Genomic DNA, 25,995 nt, shown 5'->3' on the forward strand with positions numbered 1-25,995 from the left:
GCCTATTGTTACAGCCTGAAGAACTCTTGTGGAGGGTTTGTTTTTTCCTCTTGATTTTCCAATCGTTCCTCAGATATGTGGGGACTGAAGTTCACCACATTGTTGAAATGATCATATTTTCATAATGGAGTCCAGGATTGAATCTAAAAATGGAAAGCTGTGGTCAAAGGTAAGAAAACTTTCAGGCTGTTGACTTGAAGCTGCTGGTTAACAAGAAAATCGGGTTAGTTACGTAACAATCTGTTTTTTCAGATTCCCTTGCAGGGATCGTGTGAACTATATAAGACAAAGACAAGTGTAATAGATGTGTCTCTGTACAGAAAACATCAGCAGGGAGCCTCATCAATGATTCATGCACTGGCTGCAACGTGCATCAGAAGAAGTTTACAGATTGTTCACACAGTTTGGAAATGTTGGGAATGACAGCTGAGGCAGGGTTTGATGCTTTTGGTAGAGAAATATCAAAGCCTTTATTTTTTGATCTGTCGGTTTCAAGGTTATCCTCAACTGTAAAAGCTACTCACCCACAATTTATTTCTCTTGTATCTTTACATAAAATTCAGTGTTTAACTACGGATTAACATCCACACTCTGCGAAGACTCCTCTTGTCTAATACTTCAAAAAAAGTGTGCAAATCACTTTGGATACAGTGTGTTAATACATCTCCACATTTAGCAAACAAATGTAAACACAAGCTGCCAATGCCTCCTCTGTTGGGAGATCAAAGCCCAGAGCTGTAAACCTTCAATAATGTCAAGCGTTCCTCCTCGAGTGTCTGTGTGAGTAGGCACAGAATGAGAGACTTAGCCACAAAAAGCCTCTGATTCCTTTCCAATACCACTCCGAGCTCCTTGAGTCCAATTCCCCCATCTGCTAGTTGTAACAGTTGTGGAATGAATAATTGGTGTCAAGTGGCCCCTGTAATGCCCGCTGTGCTGCTGAGGGCTCAGCCGAACATAAACACAACTACGGCTGGCTACTTGAAGCACAATCAGGACCTCTAGTGAGGCTTGAGTCCATCTCAGCTCAGGTGGTTTTCTCAAGCGTCTCGACTTTGTGGTGCATTCTGCAGTTCTGGCTCTCTTCATTCATCCCTAAAGGGACAGCTCACCCTAAAACCAAAAATACATATTTTCCTCTCTCAGTGAGTTGCCAAGTGTTGGAGATATCGGCTGTAGAGATGTCTGCCTTTGCTAGAATATAATGAAGCCAGGTGGCATTTGGCTAGAGGTGCTCAAAGCCCCCAAAAAATAAATGTGAAAACTCAACATAAGTGTCACTTTCCAGAAATCACCACCCAGTTACTCAAGATAATCCACAGACCTTGTTGTGAACAGTTTAGGAACTATTTTCTTTCTACCAAACTACATCCACCAATCATATTTACCCAAGGGGGAAGAGGGAAGTGTGCATCTACTCATGTATGAGAGGCTCATGCTCATGACAGCTCAGGATACCTGCCAATGATATCACCAGGCAGAAGGAAGCGTGCATCTACTCATGGACGTTATGTAAATATTGATGGTTGAGTTGTAACGTTAGCTAGCTTTGCGGTACTTGATGAGCTAGCAGTAGATGCACGTTTCCCTCCACGTGGTGATACAGTTGGCAGGTGTAGTTCAGTAGAAAGAAAATTGTCCAATAGTAGTGCAATAATCCACAGACCTTGTCGTGGGCAGTTTCATGTAGGAACTACTTTCTCTCTACCAAACTACACCCACCAACAGTATCACTGCGCAGAAGGAAGTGTGCATCTACTGAACTGCTAGCTGGTCGAGCACCACTGAGCTAGCTAATGTTACAGCTCAGCCGAGGAGGACGCTATTACTGTTTACATCTCGCGTTTTCCATGAGCAGATGCACATTTATGTCAGTGCAGTGATATAGTTGGCAGGTGTAGTTCAGAAGAAAGAAAATAGTTCCTACATGAAACTGCTCACAACAAGCTCTGTGGATTATCTTGAGTAACTGGGTCATGATTTCTTTAAAGAGACATTGCTGTTGAGTTATTTAATTTAATTTAATTTAATTTAATTAGTTGATTTAATTTGGTTTAATTTGATTTAATTTAATTTAAATTAATTTCATGTTATTTAATTTTATTTTATTTCATTTACTTATTTATTTTTGGCACTTTGAGCACCACAAGCCGAGTGCCATCTTGTTCCACTTTGTTTGACAGAAGGCAGACATCTCTACAGCTGATATCTCCAACACTCAGCAACTCACACCAAAACAATCTAGACTTATAAATAGCACTACAGGTCAGAAGAAAAATATGTATGTTTGAGTTTTGGGTTCAACTGTCCCTTTAAAAGATGCCAGAATCTCCACTTCAAAACACCTTTTCTCAGGGAGGGCCAGGAAACAATGTAAAAAAGAGGCGTATTTAAGGTTGTTGTACTGCAAATATTGAGGCAGGAAATTGCAGGTGTGTTCAAACCTGGGAGTGGAGACAAATACACCCAGCCCTCTCTGCCACACTCACTCCAGCTTGTAGGAGGGAAAGGAGCGATACTTTATTGCATATTTCACTAATCTATTTCCACACCTTGCAGGAGACAGCGAGGCCTTCACTCCGCCATACACAACACAAGGTAAGATTCGTACCTTTATTTCGGTGACATGTTTCATTAGATTATTGTCAGTTTTTTTAACATCTGTCCATCCATTTCCTTTATCTAAATCACTGCAGTTTGCAAAAAATAACATCTTAATCATCATATTTGTTGAAAAAGAAAATCTCTAAAACAGACCTCATGTTGTGTTTTTAACCTACATCATGTCATACATGTCATAAAATGAGGTGAAGACAGCATGTGTGTAGAGCATTAACAAAACTCATTGTCTATGCTAAGTCAATGGACAGCACAGTTTAATTGAAAATAAACCAGTCTTTCCTGTCACGGTCGTGGAAGCAACACTGCTTTCACTTGATGTTTTCAGGAATTATTTGTTTTTCAATAATTTTTCAGTGGGATCAGGTTGCAATGGTTGTTTTTCATTCACAACAGGGAGTTGCCACAGCAGCCAAAATTTTGTACAACAGTGCCATTTAGTCCAGTAAATAAGTCAGTTATTTAAAATATTTAATTAAGGTTAAGTCTTCTACATCCAGATATTTGTTAAAGTTTATTCAGGAAATTGATTTAGATAACAAACTAAATTATAGAAGTGGTTATTTCATAACAAATAAACCAGTTCCTCTGTAAATTTAGAGTAGTTTGGTTTACTATATATCATATGCATACAGAGGGAAACCTTTTAGTTACAGACTAATATGTGGAGTGGTCATGGGTGTGGCATCTCTTTAGCCCAGGTACAAAAGGAAATGGTCAATAGATATTTGGGCCTGTGAATGGGGAATGTGATGATAAATGGTTTCTAGCAACAGGAAAAAAAAACTCTCTCTGTTCATTCAACATAATAATAATTAAAAAAAAAGTTTTCCAAGTCTGTGAGGTTATTGTTACCATTTCAATATTTATTTCATTTATCTGAGCGAGCACAAAGGAGGTCTGCATACTGTTCAGCTCCAAAGAAATAGTTTTATTCTCTTTTTCTCTGTTCAAGGCAACATTTCAATGTACCTGTATATATAATGATAAAAGAAATAAACTGAATGCATAGTTTAGTTCTCAGGGTTCTCAGGCCAACTTTATATTCACTTGTAGATTGAAATGTTGCCCTGAAATAACAAAAGGATCATTTGTTTGGAGCCATGCACAGACCTTTTGCGTCCTCTTCTTTTCATTTGAATGGAACCATGAACAAAATTATTATTTGATATATTGTACCAGAGTTAGCTTGAAGTTAATTTTCACCAGCAGTCATTTGAAATGTCAAAGTTAGCTGAGTCTTTGAACAGAAAATCCTGCACACTGTTCTTGCTCAGTTGTTGTTGTTGTTCTCAGCTTTATAATTAATAAGTACATAACAAATACATGGCATGACACGTGTCAGCAATAAGTGTTTGTTAGACCAATAAAAGCAATGATGTTTGTATAGCCTACAAAGCAAATAGCTGTTTAGCTTCAAGCAGATTTTTCAATGTGGCTTTAAAGTGAGATTATGTAATTTTTGAATGAAGCAATAACATAATCTTCATCTTACAAATTAAAATTCACAAGCAACAAAATGCACCATGATTCAGTTTAGTTGGCTACACTCATACGTTCTCATACTCATACTCATACTAGTGTTAGCACACTTGGCCACAGATATACTGTGTTTTAGTATTCATTATTAGCAGGGTTCCCACACCTTCTTAAACATCAAATTCAATGACTTTTAGTTAATTTTATTTTTGAGATTTTTGCCTTTATTAGATAAAGAAGTCTAGCATGAATTTGGGAGAGAGTGAGGGAATGACATGCAGCAAAGGGATGGAGTTAGGATTGAACCTACAACCACTGTAGCAGGGACGTAGCCTTTCAAATTTAAATACTGTTACTGTTTTATAATGAGAACCAGCGGGCTTCACAGAAGCTCCCAAACAACTATTAAAAAATCTTTTTGATCAGGCAGTCTCATTGAGATACGATCTCTTTTAAAAGACAGATTTGAAAAACAAGAAAAATCCATACAAACACAATCAGCAAGACAAAAACAACACAACTACACAATAATAAATCAAAAGAAACAGTTACAAGAATCATAACAAAAAACATCACATAATAAAGCTTTAAAACGTCCAAGGGGAATGTAAAACTCAAGTTTGAGGACACTTTTCAATTGACCTTTGCTAAGCCTTTCTCTAAGACCCGCCCCTTTGTGATGGTCCGACAAGCTGTCAGAGTAAGCATGGAGCCCACACTGTAACTAACTGCACTCCCTGAAGAAATATTATCATATTTTTGGAACAATGAAACAGTGATTCCAGGGAGAAGCAGACAGAGGGCTCTACAGTCTGTGTTTGAAGGATATATCCAGGATGTCAAACTGACTCAGCAGCAACATCAAGTTAAAAAGACAAAGATAGTTAGAGGCTAAAGCCGAACTATAGGCTACAGATCACAGTGTAAAAGTGAACCACCACATCACTGCTGATCACCACAGAAGACAATGAATATAAAGGGAAACTTTGCTGATATTGAACCAGCTGTGTGGCATCACAGTGTGTGCAGATGAACGGTGTTTGGCTTCGCCCCCGTGCCGCCACTCAAACAACGTTCATCTGCACACACTGCGATGACACACAGCTGGTTGAATATCAGCAAAGTTTCCCTGCTTCCCTTCACTGGTTCCTGTACAGCAGGGTCGGTCTTTTTTTCCAGTTATAATCATTAAAAATCAAAAGCAGCGTGTGTATACATTCAGTAGGCTATATCTTCAGTAGCTAGCTAGCTAACCCTACACGTTTCAGGGTTTGACTTTGGTTTTGGAACAGGGAAGAAACGTATATCTTTTTCCAACCTCTCCAGGCAATGAGTATCATTAATACACGACGTGCCTCAGGCACAACATTTAGCTCCAAATTCACAAAACCAGCCTGAAATTGAAGGAAATCTGAAGCGATTGCATTAGAGTCAATGGAGCACAGCTGTTGTCGGACCCTGGTCTGGGCCAGCCTGATGCTACATTATGATTGGCCAGTCTGCGTCCGAGGGCGGGACTTAGCAAAGGGCTGTGCTGAAGTGATGGCACACTGTGGTCTGTTGTCTTGTGTAACACAGCAAAGCACTTTCAATGACCCTGAATGTCTATTTATGTCTATTTTAAAAAGCTTTCAAGACTGTGGCTACATAATCTTACTTTAAAGCCAATTAAAGAAGTGCAGCTTTTTATGTAATATACACAAGATATTATGAAACGGTCTGACTCAGTCTTTGCCCCTCATTCCTCAGACTCACACACCAAATAAAGTTTTGCAACTTAAGCCCAACCCCTGTCATGTTATTGAAATCTCAACCCTTTTATTCTGTTTACTCTGTGTGTGTCACCTCTTTTTATCTGATTGCCTGAAAACCAGAGCCTTGATTGTATTAATAAAGGGTGTGGTTAACATCCTGGTGTTGTACAGCTGACCTGATCTGTCCCACCTCACCTCACACCACCCACTCCATCAATCACTGCCCAGACAGACATTTTATTCCTGCACCTGGAGCAAAGATTAGACTGTGTACGAGCCAGTGAATTACAGCCGGGTTATTTCTCTGGAGAATAAGTGCAACCTTAGTTCCTCCAGCTATTTGCCAATCACATCATGTATGCATGGATCCTGTATTTGCATTCATGATATGTTGCAGGCAGCGCAGCATCCCACCGAGCCTGTTTCCATACAGCGTGTCACCACTAAGCCTATATTCTCGGCTCAGCTGGTGTTACAGTGTGTTTGCTTATCAGTGCTGTTGTTTCTGATATCTGAGTCAAGAGGCTGTTTAAGCACCGCTGATTGCAGAACTTGTATGTTGCTATGGCGCCAAGCTGACACTCATTAGGAGGATTAGAGGTGTTTCGCTGTCAGAGATCCAATCTTTTGAAATGGTTCACTTGTCACTTTGGAGACATCTGTTTCCAGTGAAAAGATAGGGAACTCGAAGGATGAGCGGTGTGGAGGAGGAGGCTTCAAAAATGCTATATTTTTCTGTTGAAGTACTTTGGAGGAGTTGCAATTGAATATGTGTTTTATAATATGGTTCTAACACATACTTAATACTGTTAGACCATGAGCAGTGGTGGAGGAAGCATTAAAAAACTCAAAACAGTTTCCCTCAGCTTTGCTGAGCATTTGACAGGTATTTTTATTGGTTTTTCCATCCTAGCTTTATTGTTTTTGATTCACTCTTACAGCAGGTAGCTGTTGTCTTAAGTACCGTAAAACTTCAATTAGTAACCCGGGCTATTATTTGCTGAAATCACTGTACTCAACAGGCTTTTATTTGGGACAGGACTTTAATTCCTTTCACATAAAACCGTTGTTGTTTCAGCAAAGATGGGAAATGTTACCAAATTGTATAAAGTATAAATATTGTATAAAAATCAGGCTTTTAACAACAAATCAGTTATGTGTCGTTCATTTGATCTGGTTCTGACAGACAGCGCATCGTAGAGACAGAGACAATTATGGCACTCACTTTACGGCACCTGGCATGCCAACACAACACCACTTTATCCTGTTATAACAATACTAACAACTTCACAACATGATTCATTTTTATATAAAAAAAAAACTTTTGAGTGAAGCAGCTAATTAAGAGTAGCTCAGGTGGGTAGCAAACAACCTGTTTTATACATCCAAAGAACTTAAAAAATAGACCAGGCCTCTAATTGAGACAGGCCTATATTTGTTAAAATGTGTAGCCTAGTAGGCCAGTAAAAGGAACTGGGTGTTTAACTGGGACTAGGCTTTTATTGGAAGTTTTACAGTAAACATGCTAAAATCTAAATGGACTATCTTCCCAGCACCAAATGAAAAATTAAGTCACATGACTGAACACTTTGGCAGCTAAAGAGCCAAATATTTCCCTCTGGAGTTGGTGGAGACCAAAAACAGAGCTAAAAGAGAGTGAGTATTGGCCTCTCAGCCAGAAACTCCGAATGAATGCTATTGTTGCTCCTCATCTGCTGGATGTGTAAACAGGAAATTGTTTGCTAAGTAAGCCATATCAACTTAAAAGGATGAAATATGTCATTGATGTGAAAAGTAAATTCCTGCATTAAAATTATTACTAAATCTATAAGTATTAGAAGTAAATTCTACTTAGAGTATCAAAGTAAATAGTAATGCAGAAATAGGGCCCTTGTGAATGTTATTCTTGTGTTTTATATTACTGGATCATTTTTATTAATGTGTAAGCAGCATTTTTTTTTTGTTATTGTTGGTTGAGATGGAACTAATTTAAATGATGTTAAATGGTGTTTAGTTTTGTCATTTTTAACAACACATTTCACGACCTCATCATATGTTTCAGATTTAAAATCTTAATAAGCAAAGTAATAGCTGCCAAGTCATACTACCATAAAAAGTAGGGAAGTAAAAGTATAAAGCAGCTCAAAATTAAAATACTTAAGTAAAGCGCAAGTGCTTTAAAGGGACAGTTCATTTTCCTCTTACCTGTAGTGCTATGTATCAGTCTAGATTGTTTTGGTGTGAGTTGCAGCGTGTTGGAGATATCGCCCGTAAAGATTTTTGCCTTCTCTCCAATATCATAGAACTAGATTGCAGTCGGCTTGCGGTTCTCAAAGCGCCAAAAAAAAAAAATACATTTGAAAAACTCAACAGTAATGTGTCTTTCCAGAAATCAAGACCCTGTTTCTTAGGATAATCCACAGACCTTGTTGTGAGCACATGTTGGAACTTTTCTCTCTACCGAATTACACTCATAAACTCTATCAACACACAGAAGGAAGCATGCATCTACTGCTAGCTTACCTAGTACCACTGAGCTAGCTAACATTACAGCTCAGTTGAGGAGGAAGCCATTAATGTTTACATCACTCTGTCACAAGCACAAGCCTCTTGTCCATAGGCAGATTTTGGGGTGAACTGTCCCTTTAAAACTGCATTAAGTCATTATTAGTTGTGTACTTTTGTTGCCCTGGATGAGAGCTAAAAGATAATGGTGCATACCGTTGTAATCTTGTTACGTGTATCCGCATCTCCACTCAGGTGACGTCATCGCGTTCAGAGGATGAGAAACAATGGTGTCAGGAGCAGGTTGACACAGAGAGTGTGTTCTGAGTTTAAGAAACAATGCTGGCAGAGGTAGGGGGTGGTGATCAGGGGGCGTAACGATAGGAGGGCTCTGCCAACAAGGCCCATAATGCTCCTGAGACCAGCTCGGTGTGTATATGTGTGATCTCACAGAAGAAGACTCACAGTAAACCTATTTCAAAGTGAACTCTAATGGACTGCATTTTCTTTATTGGAGAAGTAACCAGTGTGGGTAAAGATCTAATGGAACTGGCCTGAGAAAAGATTTTTATCCCACATTAGATGTTGTGCATCATCATTTCAGCGCTAAGATTTTTCAAGTTGCTGTACAACTTTTGCTTATACACATCACATAAAATAAAAAGTGTCAAATACAAGTTAAAGTCAATAGTGATTCTCAGTCTTTTTTTCCTTATGTGTTTCAGTTCAGCAGAATGATGAGTGATGACAATCAAGACACATTTAGAAATGTCAACAGAAAGCCAGGCCTGCAGATATGGACCATCAATGTAAGTCAGCCAGTCAACGAGTATCATGCAACCCATATTTGGACATTACTGGTCACTCTGGTCTTATTTTTGTGTACGATTTTATGTCATGTTTTTGTTGCTTTCTCATTCAGAACATGAAGATGGTGCCTGTTCCAGCCCAAGGCTTTGGTAACTTCTTTGAGGGAGACTGTTACATTGTTCTGTGTGTGAGTAACAATGTCCCACGAGGCTAAACATTAATGAAGTGCGTGTGAGTTGTGCATGCTTTCATAGTACGTCTGCGAGTGTGAGACTTCTATCTTTTGTGTTTTTCACCAGATAAGTGAGAAGAAGGGCTCAGGACAGTCAGCTGACATCCACTACTGGATAGGAAACTCCTCCTCTCAGGATGAGCAAGGTGCAGCGGCCATCTACGTCACCCAGCTGGACGAGTACCTGGGCGGGAGTCCGGTCCAGCACAGGGAGGTGCAGGGTAACGAGTCGCCGCGCTTCAGGAGCTACTTCAAAAATGGCCTCATGTGAGTGAGTCAGAGAAAAAGGGCTGGTATGTGAACTTGAAAGGGGGGTGGTGACCAAATGAAGAGAAGGAGTCACACACACACACACACACACACACACACTTATGCTGTAATCTCCCTGAGACATGGCTTACAACAGTAATCCCTCTGCATGAAATCATTATGACACAAATTACACTTGTTTTGTTGAGGCTTAGCAAAGAAAAACACAGTTTCCTCTCGCCCAGGTCGTTAACCCCTGACTTTTTATTGTCTGTTTGCTTCACGGTTATGTAACGCCGAGGTTATATTTCAAAATTGACAAAAACAAGAAACACACTCTGATGCTTTTGGAATAATCCTGCGTCATGTGTGTGTGCTTCATAGTTGTTTTATTGCACTTGAACTTTGGTAACACACACTGGTCTCTCCACAGCTACAAGAAGGGTGGAGTGGCCTCAGGTTTTCACCATGTTGACACAAACGTCTACAATGTCCTGCGACTGCTGCACGTCAAAGGGAGGAAGCATGTCACAGCGACGGAGGTAGGCAGAGTAGAATATAAAGGGCTTTGACGGGGATTAATGCTGCCTGCCCTGCACCTCCCACTGGAGCAATCACAGGCTTCACACAGCCACACTACGAGGGGGTGCTGGCACTCCCTCTTAAACAAATTATGGCTTGCTTGCTGCCATAGCTGTCAAAGTAGGTGCTAATTGCCTGAAGAGTGCTACGACTGTGTGGTATTTAATTGATATTTCCCTATGCTAACAACATTTGTTTCTCGGAATGTTTTTTTTATTGGTTTTATTACCGCATGTTTCATCCATTTGAATAAAGGCTGATAACTCTCCATCATGGTTAAGTTTGTGTGCGTGTGTGCAGGTGGAGGTGTCGTGGAACAGCTTTAACAATGGAGATATATTCCTGCTGGATATGGGGAAAGCCATAGTGCAGTGGAACGGACCCCAGAGCAACAGGAGAGAGAAGCTCAAGGTGATCCTTCGCTCTGATAAAAGAGCATCATGTACTTTACATGTGGACATGCAAAAACTTTCAACAATTACTCTCCATGTGGGGGTTGGGACACTTTATTTGTTTTATTTTATTATTTATTTATTTGACAGGGACAGTGCATATTTTTTAATGCCATCCAGGCTGGTTTGAGACGCCGCCGTGGTGTTGTTAGCTTCAGATGTTAGCATATTATTTACGTTGGTCGGACGGTTGGTTTCTTTACCTTGGTTTTCCGGGGTCTTTGTTTTAGTTTTACCTCCGCTCATTCTCAGGTGTTTAGGCCCTTCTGTGTTTGTCTTTCAAGTTTTAGTGGACAAAATTATGTTGGCGTGAGGGAGCTCTCAACTCAGCCGTGCATGCTGCTCTACCATCCCACCGGAAATCGGGACAGTGCATATTAATGAACTCTTGTAAATATGACAGAATTAGCCAAAGGGCAAGTTTTCAGATGTTACAACAGACTCCCTAAAGGCCCATACACACCAAACCGACTTAAGAGAACTAGCCGCGATGAAGGCCCCCCGCTGTGTCACCTGATGGCACCGTGTCTTGGCCAAAAAATTGCACATGAACACACCGCAAAGATTACTGCCAATGCTCAATCAGCACGTACGCTGCTCTGCGCCTGCATGAGAGGAAATAATTCTACACAACAGCAGATGGCAGTCTGTAATTGTCATTGAAAAGAGGAAACTAGACCAGTTAGCACATTAACAATACAATCTAATGTTGAAGGAAAAAAGCATATTTACCATGCTCCAGTAAACATTAACACAAACCATCACAAAATGTTTCTGCTAAAGAGCTCAACGGCTAAAGAAAACCAGTCTTACCTTGTGTAACAAATCTGTTTTGGTCTCACTCCCTTGTGACTTTAGCCTTTTGTTTACTTTCCTCACTTCTGTTTTTCTTCTTGGGTATACATTTAACCTAAAATCCTAAAAATTGATTATTACTCAGTCTTTTCTATCTTTTGGATGGCTTTAATTGCTTAAACAAAATGTTCTATGTTCCTTTGGTCAGTTTATATTTCTTTCATGGGTCTTTCTTGTTTGCAGGCTGTCTTGTTGGCTCAGGACATCCGTGACAGGGAGAGAGGAGGTCGAGCTCAGATTGGTGTGGTGGAGGGCAGAGACGAGCAGAGCTCCCCAGAGCTCATGAAAGTCATGACGGCGGTGCTCGGCCAACGAACTGGGCAGCTGAAAGAGGCCATTCCTGATGACAAACCTGACCAGGTGCAGAACACCAGCGTCAGGCTCTACCAGTAAGGACCTTTTATTGATCTGTTGGATCATTGCTGCAACATGATATCAATATTTAATACAACCATACACTGTTCTTCCTTGTGTTTCTCCTCAGTGTTTTTGAAAATAGCGGGAATCTAGTGGTTCAAGAAGTGGCCACGCAGCCTCTTACGCAAGATCTGCTGCACTCCACTGTAATTCTCTTTCATCCTTTGAACATGATCCTCAGAGACTGTTATTATAGAGCATGGGCCCTGTCTCATTGTTCATGGTTTTCTCTCACTGTCAGGACTGTTACATCGTGGACCAGAGAGGCTCCAGTGTGATGGTGTGGAAAGGCAAACAGGCCTCCAAGGAGGAGCGGCGAGAAGCTCTCAACAGGGCAGTGGTGAGTTTATCAATTAAGTGTACACTGTATAAGAAGTGAAGCCAGAGCAAAAGATTTCTATACATCAAACTCTATAATTCTTCAAGGATCACCAAGTTAAATGGCAATAATTCATCATATTTTCTACCAGGGCTACATCAAAGCCAAGAACTACCCATCCAACACCAGCGTGGAGGTGATGACCGAGGGAGGAGAGTCAGCAATGTTCAAACACTTGTTCAAATCCTGGAGAGATAAAGGGCAAACTCAGGGTCTTGGAACCACCTACAGCATGGGGAAGATAGGTAATAGATACATAACCTTTGAATGAATTCACATCTAGGTCAGATAGCTTTAAAAGTACATTTTCATCCTGCTTCTTTTCACAATAAAAGAGCTTACTGTAGGTCATTTTTATTTGATGTCAGCAGTTTTTATTTCTACGGGTTTTTTTTACAGTTTCATGATTATAAAACATATTTTGAATGCATAGATTTTATATGATTATTTACACTTTGGGTCTCCGTACAGCGAAGGTAGACCAAGTGAAGTTTGATGTGATGGAGCTCCACGCTCGTCCTGAACTAGCAGCACAGCAGCGCATGGTGGATGACGCCTCTGGAGATGTTAAAGTGAGGAAACTTTGTCTAATGCCAAAATACACACAAACACGAAAACATAGATGGCTATTTTCTGTGTCATGAGAGGAAAATGATGAAACCTTTTTACAGGTGTGGCGCATTGAGAATTTGGAGCTGGCTGAAGTAAATCCAAGTACGTATGGACAGTTTTATGGAGGAGACTGCTACTTGGTGTTGTACACATATCAAAAATCCGGCCGGGAGCAGTACATAGTCTACATGTGGCAGGTCAGTATCATTGCAGAGGGGATATATCCTCCTTTTTTAAGCTCTCCAGTGTGATAAAAAAATGAATCCTGGAAGTCATTATGAAGAGAAACAAAAATATATCTCCAAATAATTCCCAATATAACGATTTAGACGTAACTCAAAATACTGAAAAACTTTCAATAACTTGGAATCTCAAAATAACGAGAAGCTTTCTCAACATAAAAAATTAGTATCTTATATTAAGGAGACTTTCTCAGAATAATGACCTACTTATATCAAAATAATGAGAAGCGATCTAAAAATAATGAATATCTCAATATAATAAGAAACTTTACCAATAAAAATGCCCCAAATATCTCAAAATAATGAGATTTCTCAAAGTAATCACTGAGTATCCTTTTTTTTTTTAATCAGTGATAGATGATAACAACAATCGAGAATTACAAGTGCCATTCCTCTTTTTGTAAATAGAACAGGAACAATTAAAATTGTCACCGCATTAGAAAAATAATTATGTAAATATTATTAATATTTTTTTTAATGAAGTATTTTTCTAAACAACACAGTATAATGAAATGTTTAAATAACAAAATTAAAATGAATATAAATAAACATGGAGGACAGGGTTGTTATCAGAGGAGTATTTAACTGTTAAACTTATGTTCTCAAATTTAAGAAAGGACATAACATCCTTAAGCCACAGCGATATAAATTAAGGGGTTAAGGAGATTTCCAATGGAATAAAATGCGACATCTCACCACAAGGAAAGTAGAAGCTAATATTTCTGACTGTGGGGAGTTACTCTGGAGTTGCATATAGCAAAAAAAAGATCCATTTTTATCTGGACTCCCAAAACCTTTGTAAAAATCATAAAAAAAAAGTCAGTCAAGAATTTATGTAGTCAGAAGAAGAACATATGACTCAAATTACAAAAAGAGGCATCTGTCACATTGGTCTGCATATTAGGATATATTTCAGATAGTCGAGCTTTGCTGAAATGGACTTTGTGTAATATCTTGAATTGTAGAAGCTGCAGCGTGCCACAAGGAAAGGTTGAGCATATATTATGGATGGCTTTGTCCCACCATTGATCCATCAAATTTGCCCCAAGCTCCTGCTCCCAAGCATCACTTAGTATCTTACAATAATAACAAACTTTTTCAAAATATTGACTAGGTATCTCAAAATAATGAGAGACTTTCTCAAAAGAATGACTTACTTATCTCAAAATGCAAAGATTTCTCAAAAATGTCATCATTATTTTGAGATACTATGTTTTTAACTTAAGTAGGTCATTACTTCAAAGAAGTTTCTCATTATAACACTTAGAGGAACTTTTCTTTCATCACACTGGCAGAAATCAGCTTCCACATTAAATAAAATAGTCTGTATTAACATCATTTTATCTTACACCAGGGCCGTCATGCCACTCAAGATGAGATCACAGCTTCCGCCTACCAGGCTGTCAATATTGATAACAAGTACAATGGAGCTCCGGTCCAGGTCAGGGTGATCATGGGAAAGGAGCCTCGGCATTTCCTGGCTATATTCAAAGGCAAACTCATCATCTTCGAGGTGCGATATTTACACTGAAGATGTTTTTTTTGGATGGATTACAAATGTTCAAATGCAAAAAAAAAATGTTTTACTGCAATAAAAAAGAAAATGTTTTATTTCTATTTCATGTATGTCTGTGTGTGTGTGTGTGTTCAGGGTGGTACAGGCCGACCTGGTGTAGTCAACCCTGACGGAGGTGCCAGGCTCTTCCAGGTCAGAGGGACTAATGAGCTGAACACCAAGGCCACTGAAGTGTTGGCGAGGGCCTCGTCACTCAACACCAACGATGTCTTCCTGCTGAAGACCGACCACATGTGCTACCTGTGGTATGGAAAGGTACAGTCAGCGCTTTGTTACAGAGCACTACGACAAGCTGCAGAAGCCTTGCATGAACTCCAGTTAAAAGAGTGAAAATGTGAATTTGTGTTGGTGCGTTTTCACACAGATCTGTGTTTGTTTGATGTCGGCTTCTGTCTGTCTCCAGGGCTGCAGCGGGGATGAGAGAGTGATGGGGAAAGCGATGTCTGATGTGCTGTCCAAGCAGGACAAGCAGGTGGTGATGGAGGGCCAGGAGCCAGCTGAATTCTGGGTAGCTCTGGGAGGAAAGGCCCCCTATGCTAGTGACAAGAGGTAAGCACAGGCAGCAGCAGCATCACATCTTTGCAGTCTCAAGAGAAATTGAACCAAGGTTGGGTTTCTTGCTCAATGATACTTTAGCATCTGGACATTAACAACGATGAGCATTCACCCAGGCCTTGTTGTCCTCTACATATTTGCTTTATACTGTAAATTATGGTATGTAAAGCAAAAAATAACAATTAGAACAACAAGGACTTTTCTCCAAAACTGGCCCAAAAACGCTCTTTAATCATATTTTGAAACATTAATAAGCTTACATTTAAATCTGCATGGATTATTTTTACGTCAAGGTCAGTGGAATATGCCCAATGTCATCTGAAATATAGTCACACACACACACATGCACACACAGAGCAGATTATACAGTTGTAATGACAGTGTGAGCTCTGTGTTGTTTCAGAATGCTGAGGGAGGAGCCTCCTCACAGTCCCCGCCTGTTTGAATGCTCCAATCAGACAGGCAAGTTTAGGATGACCGAGGTGGACGACTTCGCCCAGAGCGACTTGGACGAAGAGGATGTCATGCTGCTGGACACCTGGGAGGAGGTGAGAGGCAGTGGGGGGCTCAGGCTGTCCACCTGAGGGCAGCAGCTCATAGAAAGCAGCCGATGTGGCACTGCATCGTGTTTATTCTAATGGAAGGGCGACCTGTAGGGCATGTTGTCATATTTTATCTGCTACAGAGGCGTCCTGGAGGGCACCAGGCGGGATTTGAATCCTGGTCCCCACATTGGTAGTCAGTGTCCTTAACCACTGCACCATCTCTGGTGATGATTAATGAAAAGAACCAAAGAAACAAAGAAGATCAGTTTGAGGCTGCAGAAAGGTCACCTCCGTCAACCTGCGGAGAAACAAAGTTTACAGAGTGTTCACACTGACAAACTGACACTGAAGTCTAGTTCTTCTCTGTGAAAGTCTCCACCATCCTCCTGGTTTATTGACAGCTCAGCTGGTGAAGAAGCACTTTTATTCTCTGAGGGTTGTGGGTTCAAATCTCATCTGATCTTTTGTATTTTCCCTCAGTCATCCCTCAGTGGACTGTTTCATAAAGGTGTTTCTCATTGTCTTAAGTCTCTCTAACAAACTGAACCAGGCTCAGTCTGTCTCAGAGGAGGAAATCGGTCCGAACTTGGGAAAGGTCACTCAGAGTGACTCACTATGGTTCTTCTTTTAGGACGAAGAGTTAAGGCATTCTATCAACTTTCCTAACTTGGGAAGTGACTCACATCTCAGCTGAAGTGTATCAGCGCTGCAGAGGAGTTTTAACCTGTCAGCAGATGTAGACAGACCTCACACTGATAGTTTGGGAACGCTCGATGACGTTAAACATATTCAAAGTTGTTGTTTTTTTAAACAAAAAGCTGAATATTAGAATTTATTTATCCATAAACAAAACTTGAAAGAGTCCCATTAATAGATCATAACCCTTAAAGAGAGCGCCTTTGTAGTTTAATGGTGACAGCACATGTTAGTAGTAATGTTGCCGGACTGGTTTGAGCCAGGGATTATCCTTAACAATGGCTAGCTGTGTTCCCATAGCTTTCAGTCTGTAGACCAAGCTAAGCTAACTGTATCCTGGTTTTATAGTTCAGTGAGAATATTTTATGATTATTAACTAAAGCCAATTTATTTAAAATGGTCTAGAAATGAGTTTCTGTTTAAACAAGCAACAAGCAAATGCCATCTAACCTCAACACTGGTGGTTCAATTTAAGCTAGGGACCTTGTCAAAGCCCTCTTGTTTCTGGCCCAGCAAACTATTCAAGAAGATATGTCAAACTACCAAAAATATAAAAACAAAACAAAACACAATTAAAATAAAAAGATTAAATTAAATTAAGTTAAATAAATAAATGCTGGCAAATTTTATCCACTTTTTACAAGAAAAACAAAATGCTTAAGGACAACTTTTCAGAATACAAAAAAAATATGCAGTTCCGGTGCACGCAGGTGCACATAAGCGCGAGTTCCGGCCGGAAGCTGTTAGCAACTGCTACTGAGGTTAGCACAATACGGACGCAAATGATAGGCGGGAGCTGGAGGACCCGTTTGCGGGTTTACAGTCACTTACAATGGAGGGAAGGTTGTGTCGGCTGTAAGACAAGAACGATGTGTCAGCCATAATCCACCATTGTTAGGTATGTAAATGGAAACACGTCCAACATGCTAACACACATCGTTATTATTATTATATTATTTTTACAATTTCATATCACAGCTGGTGCTTTCCAGTTTTAAAGCCTGTTGTGACCTGTTGCCTCACGGGAAAGTGTCTGTTTAGTGTTCTTACGGTGCTGCGTTGGGTGTGACGCGTTAATAACATAGACTGTATAAAAATAGGTTAATAATCAAACAAATATGTCGTTACTTGCGTTACACAACTTCTTCAATCATCTGGATAATTGGCGGAGAGGAAAAATAACTGCCGACAACAGTGACGCCGTCCGGTGTGGAGAGGCTCTGCAGCCTGGACCTTATTGTTACAGTCTATGGACAGTCTGGACTGACTCTGAAGAGGAGCAAACAATTCAAGAGACTCTTCCTCATGAGGTATAACTGCTGCTGCTTCAGTGATTAACGCGTCAAATTAAGTGTTGCAGTTAAAACAGTAAGGGTACACCAACAAAAATGGTTTTAGGATGTTGCATTGTATAAACTGTGTGTCTAATATCAAAATATTTTCACAGCACACTTCAATTATTATGGGAAAGGGTTTCGACTGAGTACCTCACGCATTCAGCGATGCATTTATGAATTGAAACCTGAATATTTCTAGTCTAAATGATGCCATATATATAGTCTTGAGTTATTATGCTATTGTGTGCCACTCTGTCGCATTAGATTTGAAAAAATATTAAGATGATAAGATGATTTTTTTCCACATTGGCGGGGGGAGGGGTGATATGTGCATACATATATTGATGTAACTGTTTGTGCTTTATATGGATATGTGTATGCACGTAGATACATATACAGTATTTGTGTACAAGCTGTACAGTTATTAGTGATCATCCTATCACTATATTTATCTTTTTTTGGTAGTTATTCATTTCCTTGTCTTACTTATCCCTGTATGTATTTTCTTTCCTTTTCTTCATCATCACAAGTCATCCTAAGCAAGCCACAATAGGGAGGGAAGGGTTGGACAATATGTCAATTTTCTCCTTCTGAAGTTTCAATAACTGCAAAATTTGTAAAACATACGGACACATATGCATGAGATGCAGCTTTGTATGTATGATTTATTATTAATACTTTGCAAAGAAATTAAATAATCCCAGAAAAGATGATGCAGTGAGTCCATGTCAGCCACAATCGTCCAGAATTCGCTGTTGTTACGGACACGTGCCTGTCTATTGGAGACAATAATATGGCGCTGCGGAAACAGGCTGCAACAGAACAGGGAACGCATGGTAGAAAAGTTGGACAATCTTTTTTAATGAATAGTTAGGTTGCATTAGTGGTTTAATGACTGAACTGATAAATGGATTTAACCAAATTTAAAAACACGACTGTCCATTTTACCTGAACATGTCATCAGGGTGAGGTAGGGGTTCTTGATGTGTTTAAAGGTCCAGCATTTTACTTTTACTTTACACAGAAGTGATACAAACAAGCTCTAAACGTAACGCTGAAGATATTCTTCAGACTTTTAGGTGTTTTTTGTGGTAGTCTACCAAAAAATGTCTCAAATGACTAGACTTTTTCCATCTCTCTCCAAATCACCTCAGGTTTTCTTTTGGGTTGGAAACTCAGCCAACCAGTACGAGATCAAGGAGGCATGGAACTGTGCGCAGGAATACCTGCGGACCCACCCTGCAGGCCGTGACCCCGACACACCCATCATCTTTGTCAAACAGGGATACGAACCGCCCACCTTCACCGGCTGGTTCAATGCATGGGATCCTCATAAGTGGAGCGTGAGTTTGTTACAGGCCCTTTGATGTCAGTGAGAGGCACTAGAGTACTCTGTACACAATAATGTAGCATGAGTAAATAATTACAAATCAATATTAATAGTATTCTATGACCATACATTTCCATTACATCGACACAGGTGATTTAAGAGAGACATGAATATCTCGTGAACAAATCGTTTAAGAAATTGTGAAGGACATACGGTTGCATGTGGATAATTTCATGGATTGTTTGAAGACGACCCTGCATGCTTATCAATTCTCAATCCTGGCTCACTTGATCTTCTCCACAGGGAGGAAACTCCTATGAGGAGATGAAAAAAAAGCTGAGTGATCCAGCATCTCTCTCACAGATCACTGTTGTAAGTGATTGATTGACACTAATCCTTTCATTAATTGACTAAATGTACTAACATCACAGATGTTTCTAACATTAAATAATACTGTCACTATGTTATGTTTTCTCCCAAATGTCCTGTAAAAATCCGCCAAAAATATGATTCCACTCACTCGTGTCCTTCGTCTGCAGGATCTGAGCAACACTAATCTCAATAAGAGTCCTGCTGGGACTGGTGTGGGTGGTTACAGGGCTCCAGGAGGCCCCATGAGCTCCCCTCCAGTCTACAGGCTCCACGGAGGTGATCTGTCCCCCAGACCCACTACTCCCACCAGTCCGTCTACCCAGAGAGCCCTGTCCTCTGGCTCCATGACCCTGTCCCCCTCCTCTAGCTACACTCCGTCATCCCCAGCTGGTGGCACAATGTCCCCCTCTGCTGGAGGCTCTGGGATGTATGTGGACCCAGAGCTCCTCATCAACAAGTCTCCCAGCGAGCTGCCGCAGGGAGTGGACCCCAGCCAGAGAGAGGTGGGTGCAGCATTATGGATCTGGTGCAAAAATATGGAAGTCATTACGTGCTTGTTGTTATTCAATGTGTGGAGTCACGAAACACCTACAAAGAGTCACACAATGTCAAAAGAGAGACACAAACTCACACCAAAAAGACACAAAATAATTATGAAGAGCCACAAAATGGCTACAAAGAGTCACAAAAATTCAACAAAGAGAGACAAAATATCTCCAAGGACACACAAAATTACCCAAAAGGGGCACAATATAACTACAAGAGACACAACATAACTACAAAGAGTTGCAAAAATGACTACAAGGATACATTAAAACAACTACAAAGAAAGAGACATGAAATAATCCCAATGAGAAACAGAGACACAAATGACTAGACAAACAAAATGACTACAAAAAGACACAAAACAACTACAAAGAGACACAAAATTACTCCAAGGACACCCAAAATGACCTTTAAGGGACACCATATCACTACAAAGAGACACAAAATGACTACAGAGAGATACAAAATGACTACAAAGAGACATGAAAACAACCACAAGGAGAAATTGAAACACAAAATAACTACAAAAAGATGCAAAATGACTCCCCAAAAAAACAACTATGAAGAAGCACAAAATGACTACAGAGTCACAAAATTACGACAGAGATGCAAAGAACTACAAGGAGACATACAACAACCATAAAGAGAAACAGAGACTCAAAATGACTACAAAGAAAACACACAACTGCTACAGAGAGACACAAAATGACTCCAAGGAGTCACGAAGTTACTCCCAAGAGACACAAAATAACTACAGAAAGATGCAAAATGACTAGAGAGACATAAAACAACAAAGAAACACAAAACAACCACAAAGAGACACAGACACAAAAAACTACAAAGGGACACAAAATGACCACAAAGAGATGCAAAATAACTCTAAAGAGTCACAAAATTACTCCCAAGAGTCACAAAATATCAACAAGGACACACAAAATGACCTCAAAGGGACACAATGTAACTACAAAGAGACACACAGATAACTACAAAAAGATGCAAAATGACTAAAAGGAGACAAAACAACCACAAGGAGTCACGCTATATCCACAGAGACAAAGTGACTCCCCAAAAAACTAAATGGCTATAAAGAGTCACAAAATTACTACAAAGAGGCACAAAACAACTACAGAGACACAAAACTGCTACAAAGAGTCACAAAATAACTACAGAAAGATGCAAAAATGACTACAAGGAAACATAAAACAACAACAAAGAAACACAAAACAACCACAAAGAGACACAGACACAAAAAACTACAAAGAGTCACAAAATATCTTCAAGGACACACAAAATGACTACAAGGGCAAAAATGACCGCAAAGGGACACAATGTAACTACGAAGAGACAAAAGGAAAAACTCCAGAGATGCAAAATGACTAAAAGGAGACATAAAACAACCACAAAGAGACACAGACACAAAATAACTACAGAGGCACAAAGTAACTTCAAATGAGTGACTTCAAGGAGACAACGTAACTACAAAGATACAGAGACACAAAACAACCACAAAGAGACACTGTGGAGGGCTTTTGTAGTTGTTTTGCATCTCTTTAAGTCTGCCCCTCCACCCCTGTGTAAGGATGGTTTCACAAGTCTCTTTGCTGAGGGCTCGATGTCTCGCAATCCTCCCATGTGATTCAGTGGGAGGTGCTAAGCCTGTTATTAGTGTGTGTGAGTGTGTGTGTCCTGATGAAATAACACAGTGTGCACAGTAGAGGTCAGACTAACTGTTCTCTGCCCCCCCTGTGCTCTGATCCCAGGACTACCTGTCTGATGTGGACTTTGAGAACCTGCTGGGAACCAATCGCTCAGACTTCAAGCGGCTACCCAAGTGGAGGCAGAGTGACTTGAAGAAAAAGGCAGGAATCTTCTGATTCATGGAAACATTGTTAAACCCGTCTCACTGTAACGCAGAGAAACTTGTAAAGCAAACTGAGGCAGCATTTTAGCTGTTGTTGGTTGAAAGACAGGATTGGTTGGCACCTTTTTTTTATACTTTCTGACAATATTTACAACCCTCAACAAAGTTAAAGTGATTACAGTGTTGACTGGAATTAGCTTATTAACATGATTGTGGTTTTAATAATCAGGGACATGATTTACACTTTAAATTAAGATTGTTTTTAATTGTTATGCTTTATATATATCTGTATTTTCAATGTTTCATGCTGATCATTCCATGATCGAGTTTCTTCAGGATGTTACTGTCATCGGCTGAATCACTTATAATATGAATAAACACACAAAACCCTCAATCAGGGAATCTGCCGGTTTTATTTGAGAGCTAGTGCAAATGCAGATGAGTGAAGAGTATTATTTAAAATACCAAGACTTGTTTGACATGAATACTTAACAAGGTTCAACAGGTTTAGAGCATGTTCATATATGATACAGTTAATTTCTTGATGCGATCCTCGCATCAATGGTCAAAAGGAGGTTGTAAGTCTGTTAAACAAATGGAAACATTGACAAACTTTGCAGAGTCGTCACCGCTGAAGAACATTCAAAATGAATGAACCCCTGAACACATAAGCGCACACACACACACACGGCTAACTGAATGGCCTTCTGATATCACACTGCTGCTAACATCATGACAGAGAAATGGAAACCTAAATCAAGGCTTGTTCTAGTCGGAGAAGCCACTAAAACAGTGAAGTGCCAGACTTGACAAACACATTGTTTCCATGAGCAATATTTGTATGATCTTAAAGGAAAATATAAAGTCTCAAGAAATCTATAAAAATGGAAATACTATTCAGAAAAATTCACACCTTACTCCTCCAACTGTTGTTGTTCTCCTCAATATGGCAAATACAGTTTAATGACTCTCTTTAAATAATTTCCCACACCGCTCTTTCATTTACATTTTCATTCACTCGTTTTTGTTACCACACCCAAACTTAATTTAAAGGTCCACTGTGTACGATTTAGGGGGGGTTTAGTGACATCTAGTGGTGAGGATGACAGATTGCAACCAGCTGAAACTTCTGGTTAGGATTCTTTCAGTGTTGAAAGAATCCTAACCAGGAGCCGAATTATCCAAAGAGGTCTCTTCCTCTCCAAAACAAACCGACCAGGTCATAAAAACAGGTAAAATCAGTGAATAAAGCAGTTTCATGTTAAAAATCTGTGTTTCTCCTATGATTTGGCATAGCACTTGCTAATGAGTTCTAAACATTTTCTGATCCAGACGTTTAGGAGGTTATTAGCGGGAGCCAAATTACTGGCAGAGGTTTCCTCCTCACCAAAACAAGTGGACCTGGTGATTTATACCAGTAAAAACAATGAAGAAGGCAGCTTCATGCTAAAAATAAGTAGTTTTGTGACACTGTTCGGCTTGTTGCGAGGGGCTCCTAACTACGGTAGCCAATGCAAAAACGCAAAATGCGAATGGCTCTCTCTGGAGCCAGTGTCTGTTTTGTCTGTTCTGGGCTACTGTAGAAACATGGCAGTGCAACATGGCCTGGGGTAGGCAACCTGCGTCTCCTTTAGCCCCCCTCAAGAGGCTCTCTAAAGCTTTGACAAAAAATATCACATGAAAATGAATAATTAAAAAAAAAAAAAAAAAAAAAGTTTCAACGTTTCATCAACTACATTGTAGTTCATACATCTACGACCTGGCGCCTTTTCCTCTAAATTTCGTCAAAACTCAACAGCTATAGCTAGTCTTGAGCCTCCATTGCTAGGCTAGCTATGGATTCTACTTCCGTAAAAGTCTCAGAGGAAAATACAGAATTTAACATGCATGGACAGATTTGTTTGCTTTCTCTACCAACGCTGCAAAGTTAAAGTGCCAAATAATCATAAACATCCCACTGCAGAGGAGCCAACTTGTGGTAAAATACATTTTTGAATGCCCATTGCTGTTGCTAATGCTAATTTTAATAGCATTAGTGATAGCAATAGGCTAATTTGATAGGCTAATTTAGAGTTTAGATGATGATAATGTAGATGCGCAGATTATTTTGAATTATTTTTGGTCAAAAATGGCTCTTGTAGTGATAGTGATAGCTAAGGTTGCTGACCCCTGAACGTAGCGATCTCCGTGCATGAGACCCACTCCCTATGTAGATATTATCGGCTCATTCTAAGGTAACGAAAACACGACGATTCTTACTTTCAGGTGATCAAACACCAGAAAAAACACACTCATTATATTATATTACATTTCTGCTAATATATCCCCCTAAATCCTACACACTGTGCCTTTAAGAAAAAGCTAACATTATACAACAACAGGAAAGTGTTATGCAGACAATGGTGAGTCAGCACCTGCGGCTTGGCAGATGACATATATTTATATTTTTTATCCCCATTAAAAAACGTTTTGAAATATTTAATCAGAGTTAAATTATTTAGCTTTTAAACTGGACAAATTCCTTTAGAGTTTCTACAAAAAATGCTGTTGCTGGCGTGATGGTTTTCCAAACGTAAGCCTACTGGGCGTCCAAGAGCATGAGGTGCATAAACAGTCCAGCTGAGCAGATGACGTCACCTCTCTTGGTGAGCAGAGGTACGTGGCGATATCCTGGGAAAAAAGGAAGTGAGTTTTAGCTTCGTCAGCAAAGTTGATTGTATAAAACTGAAGTCATATGATAAACATAACGCTGTCAGCAATTCTTGTCTCGTTCTTATCTATCAAATACTTGAACACCTTTATGTTTCAGTCATTGGTGTTAACTGAATCCTCTCAGCTCTCAGTTCAGTGTCTCTCCACAGAAAACTCTTGCTAACATCTGGGCTTGTTTGAACTTGCTTCTCCAGTTCAGTGCCTTTTGCTGTTTAAGCTGGACTCTCTTACCGTTCTGTACACTGGTGAGCGGTAGACAGTACTGCCCGACGAGATCATTCTGGGATGTTGAGTCATAGTCCTCCACCACAAACCTCAGCATGGCCAGCTCTGGGACGTGGATGTCAAACTTGAAGCTCTTATTCCACATTGGGTTGAACCCTGCAGGGATAGATTTGTGTTCAGCTGGCGCAGCTCACTAATATATTCATATTTTCTGCCAAGGTGTGCGACATTTGCTCTGAGGAAAACTGATAATTCATGTATGGAACAAATCAGGGTGTGTCCACATCTGAGTAAGTTTATGTGCTCACCGTTGTTTTCAATGTAGTGCGTCTCCTTGGTGGCGTTGTCTGCTGGGACGCCGTAGATCTCCACTCTCACCAGAGGGTCAACGATGGATTTGTGTTTGTCCTTGTTCACTTTAGGCAGCTGCTGAGCTGAGATCACCTTTTGTATGTGGAAACGAAAGACAAAAATGTATCAATACAAAAATAAATGTCTACGGCGTAAGAAGTCTGTAGTAAATACAAAGTTTTAAAGGAATACTTCACCCACAAAATGACCATCTGTGTATCAGTTATTCACAGTGTTACATTAACTTCATGAAGAAAACTTTGTTTTTCTTGCATGCCTCCATGGCGAATAAAATATCCAAAAGCAGACAAAATTCTTGATGAATTGGAGTAATAGGGGGCCGCACTCAACAGCAGCAAAACTATATCAAAACATCTGTTTACAAACTCTCACACAACTTATGCAGTACAATCCAAGTCTCATTTACCCAGTCGAATGCTCAGTACTTCTCAAACACATGCATCTTCACTAAAACCTTATGATTTGAAACATGTCAGTACAAACAGTCTCATGCATGGATGAGTAGTGTGCGTGTTTGAACTCTGTGCATTCCATTGTACAAGTTCAAACGCGTGCTTCCCCAGGTACACTACTTGTACGCCGAAGTGTTTTAAATAGTAAAGTCTAAGGACTTGGGTTGTAATGCATTGCAGTTGTGTGATGTTGCATTCCAGGCAAGGTTCTAATCCTGTAAGTCACCGC

General features: G+C 39.9%; 2 protein-coding genes across 4 annotated transcripts in view; one reads left to right on the plus strand and one right to left on the minus strand.

Moving 5' to 3' along the window:
- vill (villin-like) lies at window positions 1-22,736 on the plus strand. Of its 2 annotated transcripts, XM_050056576.1 has the most exons (21): window positions 1-169; window positions 2,560-2,598; window positions 9,083-9,166; window positions 9,280-9,354; window positions 9,467-9,666; window positions 10,082-10,190; window positions 10,531-10,641; window positions 11,721-11,926; window positions 12,022-12,100; window positions 12,196-12,294; window positions 12,425-12,578; window positions 12,805-12,905; window positions 13,005-13,142; window positions 14,542-14,700; window positions 14,839-15,018; window positions 15,167-15,312; window positions 15,722-15,866; window positions 19,051-19,239; window positions 19,530-19,598; window positions 19,766-20,101; window positions 21,905-22,736. In XM_050056576.1, the coding sequence occupies exons 1-21, from the start codon at window positions 125-127 to the stop codon at window positions 22,016-22,018; spliced, it is 2,778 nt and encodes a 925-aa protein (XP_049912533.1). In that variant the 5' UTR covers window positions 1-124; the 3' UTR covers window positions 22,019-22,736. The 2 variants fall into 2 exon arrangements, with proteins under 2 accessions (XP_049912533.1, XP_049912534.1); XM_050056577.1 differs by lacking the exon at window positions 19,530-19,598 and having other exon boundaries at window positions 2-169.
- The window catches only part of plcd1a (phospholipase C, delta 1a), a 22,464-nt gene continuing 18,868 nt past the window's right edge, over window positions 22,400-25,995 (minus strand). For both annotated transcript variants that reach the window (XM_050056579.1, XM_050056578.1), the window contains exons 13-15: window positions 25,251-25,386; window positions 24,949-25,098; window positions 22,400-24,675 (exon numbers count right to left, since the gene is read on the minus strand). In XM_050056579.1, coding sequence (XP_049912536.1) covers window positions 24,584-24,675; window positions 24,949-25,098; window positions 25,251-25,386 — 378 coding nt within the window. In that variant the 3' untranslated portion in view covers window positions 22,400-24,583. The remainder of the gene's footprint in view (window positions 24,676-24,948; window positions 25,099-25,250; window positions 25,387-25,995) is intronic.

The sequence above is a fragment of the Epinephelus moara genome, chromosome 11 (genome assembly GCF_006386435.1).
Source record: "Epinephelus moara isolate mb chromosome 11, YSFRI_EMoa_1.0, whole genome shotgun sequence".
NCBI lineage: Eukaryota > Metazoa > Chordata > Actinopteri > Perciformes > Serranidae > Epinephelus > Epinephelus moara.

Coding starts and splice junctions, on each gene's coding strand:
- vill (XM_050056576.1), top strand. CDS start 125: ATGGAGTCCAGGATTGAATCTAAAAATGGAAAGCTGTGGTCAAAG. Junction 12,906..13,004: donor ACGCCTCTGGAGATGTTAAA/GTGAGGAAACTT, acceptor ACCTTTTTACAG/GTGTGGCGCATTGAGAATTT. Junction 15,313..15,721: donor CCCTATGCTAGTGACAAGAG/GTAAGCACAGGC, acceptor GTGTTGTTTCAG/AATGCTGAGGGAGGAGCCTC.